Source organism: Citrus sinensis, chromosome 2, assembly GCF_022201045.2.
Source record: "Citrus sinensis cultivar Valencia sweet orange chromosome 2, DVS_A1.0, whole genome shotgun sequence".
In the NCBI taxonomy this organism is placed as follows: Eukaryota; Viridiplantae; Streptophyta; class Magnoliopsida; order Sapindales; family Rutaceae; genus Citrus; species Citrus sinensis.
The window spans coordinates 18,590,446-18,594,115 of NC_068557.1; the positions used below are offsets into that span (position 1 = coordinate 18,590,446).

Consider the following 3,670-nt stretch of genomic DNA (forward strand, 5'->3'; position numbering starts at 1 on the left):
CAGATAGCTAGCGAAAACTAAGTTGGCAAAGCGCAATCCACATGAACCTAGGAAAGAGTCAGGTGTGGTGTAGTTATGCTTTGATGGTCATTTCCCAGGCTGTATTACAAAAATGTCAAAATTTTAAAAAAGTCATCGCAGCTATTCGGTGTAAGCTAACAGGCAAACAATTGTTATTGTTCAAAAGTGATATTTTTGGGCACTTCATGGAATTGGATAGTTATGCATTCAATGGTGTTATAATCCACAACATATTGCTTAGGCAAGTGGCACATGAAGAAACTGATGAAAATAAGTTATGGTCTCAAATTAGAGGGCACTCGATACGTTTATCGATTAGAGAGTGGTGTCTCGTTATAGGGCTGTCCAATGGTCTGGATGTCCTGCTACAAAATTTGAAGACGCAACATAGGGTGCTTAATAAGTACTTCGATGGTAGGTTTAAAGACTTAAATCTTAAACAATTGGACGCTAAATTTGTCGCTTTGAATTTTCGTGTTATGGATGATGCCCTGAAAATCACGTTGTATTACTTTGCAGATAGGGTACTGAATAAGAGAAAGGATTATAGTCAAGATGACTTCCAGCTAATGAATTATGTTGACGATATAGACCGCTTTCGAAGTCATCCATGGGGTCGTTTATCATGGCAAACGGTATACGACAGTAGGAACAATGCATTGAACTAGAAAGCCAACAAATTTAAGACTGGGCGCTTGAAATATCCTTCTCATAATATTAAGAAATACAATATTTATGGCTTCAGTCATGGGGTTCAGGTGGCACTACAAGAAAACATGCAATAGATGACAGAAAATAATTGTCATAAAAGGGGGTGCATGACAGACAATTTATATGTCATCTATGTCATTGTCATTAATTTATGACATAATAATTTATGTCATTAATTCACGATGGCTTTGCATAGTCATATATCTGTCACACAATATTTTAATATAAAAAATAATTAAATAAATTTTAAATTTATTTACGCACCTTTTTTAAAATTTTTGGCGGAAAATTGAATTATCATTTGTAAATTTATTATTCAATTTTAGCAATAAATTATTTATGACAATGTATGATGGCTATTTCCCATCATAAAGTTTTGATTTTTTTAAAAAATATATTACCATTCTAATTTGTTGATGAATTCCTATTTTATATCATAAAAAAACCAAAAAAAAAATAATATTAATTAACATCCATTCAATGCAACAAACTAATTTCAAAATAAATGCATCTAATATTCAATGAGATCACCACTAATAAATAATAAAATATCCCAAATCGAAAAAACCATCCCAAAATATAAAAAAATAATTAAATTCTAATCAATCTTCAAGAAAAACAATTAAAATTCCAGTCACAAAACCAAGTTACCTAAAAAAACTTCCAAAGATTAATTTAAGTATTCCAACAGCAGGCCTTGTTGTAAAACTTCTAGCAGCAATCCAATTTTCCAAGAGCACTCTAATTTCAGCCACATACCCAACAACACTCCAACTACTAGACCAACTCATATGCAGCAACCTAGCATCTTCCAGCTGTACTATAATTCCAACCATATACACAAGAGAAAAAAAGGAAAAAAAAGATAACATTAAAAAAGAAGAAGCATATAACATTGGACAGAGTTGGGTTGGGTCAAATTTCATGTCATTGCTATATAAATGTTTATATGTACGTATATTCTTCTGCACTTCTCTTAGTCTTTTATATACTCTTGATGGGAGTGAATGTTCGTTTATTCTTTTTTTAAATGAATGCGTAAAATGATAACCAGTTGGGGGAAGACACTAACTAGTGCCTGTAGAAAATTTTCCATGACTGGACATGCATACACATGGGTCACTAGATCTATTTATTATATGTGTCTACTCATATTCCATAGAATGGTAACTTAAAACATGATGCATGCATGATTCAATCACTGCGGGCTTATTCACATCACATCAGTGGCAGTGAGGTGGAAGAAGGTGAGCCAACTTGAAATGTTTGTTAATGACGAATTCAAAACGTTTCCAGATTCATGTTGCGTGTATATGTATATACAGTAGCATGCTAAATATAACAAGAAATAGAGGAGTATAAATAGAGTGCTACTTGATAGGAATAATGTCTTGAGGTTGCTATTTTTATTGTCCAAGATATTTTAATCCATATTTAGAGCCTAATTGTAATTTTACCTCATAAAAAATTCAGCATAGAATCAAGAAAAAGGAAAAAAAAAATCTCATACTGTTGAGTAGGTAACTAACAAGCTCATGTTGGCCAAATTTCAATTGATGGAAGCAGTTTTGCTTAGTCACTGTTTTGCAGTCATGTACTAAACAAAATATTAAACATAACAATTAGGCTCCTAATTCATGAACTCAATTGTATTCATCAAATTTGAAAATTTAGAATTAAGAAAAGCTTACGCACTCTGACGCCAATGAAAAAATGATCACGGGATATAGGATTTTAAAGCAAGCTTTAAAAATGATAATTAATTTGGATAAGCACATAATTATGAAAAAAAAAAGGTAAAAAATTACCAGTTCGACCACCAGCACTGGTGACAAGAATGGTACTCTTAGCCATCCATAAAACTTTCACCGCTTCGGTTTTACTGAAGCAACTCCTTTGGTATCTCGTTATTGCAAGTGATATGGGTAGCACCTGTAATGCTGCATCAATTAAACAAATTGATTTACATGAACTTCCAGCCCTTAACATTGAATAAATAATTCACAAGTTGCAAATTATTTGAATTTCTTCTGAAAATATTGGATTATAAAATAATCGGTCAAAGTTAAATGATAGATAGTCACTGTTGACTTACTCAACAAGCTTCTATTCTTCGCAGCCAAACGCCCCTCCTTTGCCTTCTCATGGGTCCAAAAAAACGTCAAGTACAATCTCCACTCTTCCATTAAAATCTCATCACCCATTGCCTTGAGCGCTTTGCAAAATTCTTACCCGTCATCAGCCGGATCTTTCCGACCCGAATTGATCGAACCCGTTTTCAAGCCCATGTTGGATTTCCTCTACAAAATTGGTTCTTTCCTAATGGTCAATGCATACCCATTTTTTGCCTACGAGTCAAACACTGATGTCATCTCTTTAGACTATGCTTTGTTTAGGGAGAACCCCGGCGTTGTGGTTGTGGGTAACGGGTTTCGTTATTTCAGCCTCTTCGATGCCCAAATTAATGTCGTTTTCGCTCCCTTGTCTGCCTTGAAGTATGACGACATCAGAATGGTTGTAACAGAGACGGGATGGTCATCTAAGGGGGACGAGAATGAGATTGGTGCAAGCATCCAAAATGCTGTTGCGTACAATGGAAATCTAGTCCGCAGAAATCGGAGAGCAACAGGGGAGTGGCGACAACAACTTAACAAGTAGTGTGTTTAATTATGTTAGATTTAGGGTTCACTTTTTTATTTTATAGTTAGAAATTATACAGTGTAATTGTTCACATATTAAGTAACGAATTATAAATCGACACGTGGCTAAATAAAAAATAATAATTTGTGATAAAAAATAATTCTATCATAAAACCATCATTAATTCATGATAAAAAATAATTCTAACACAAACTCATCATTAATCCATGATAAAAAATAATTATATCATAAAACCATCATTAATCCGTGATAGAAAATAATTCTATCACAAAGCCATC

At 33.4% G+C, this 3,670-nt stretch overlaps 1 protein-coding gene across 1 annotated transcript; it reads left to right on the forward strand.

Annotated features, from left to right (window-relative positions):
• The first annotated feature begins 206 nt into the window (after positions 1 to 206).
• LOC112497217 (uncharacterized) lies at positions 207 to 3,452 on the forward strand. Its single transcript, XM_025094996.2, has 2 exons — positions 207 to 656; positions 2,809 to 3,452. The coding sequence occupies exons 1-2, from the start codon at positions 207 to 209 to the stop codon at positions 3,388 to 3,390; spliced, it is 1,032 nt and encodes a 343-aa protein (XP_024950764.2). The 3' UTR covers positions 3,391 to 3,452.
• Positions 3,453 to 3,670: the final 218 nt, after the last annotated feature.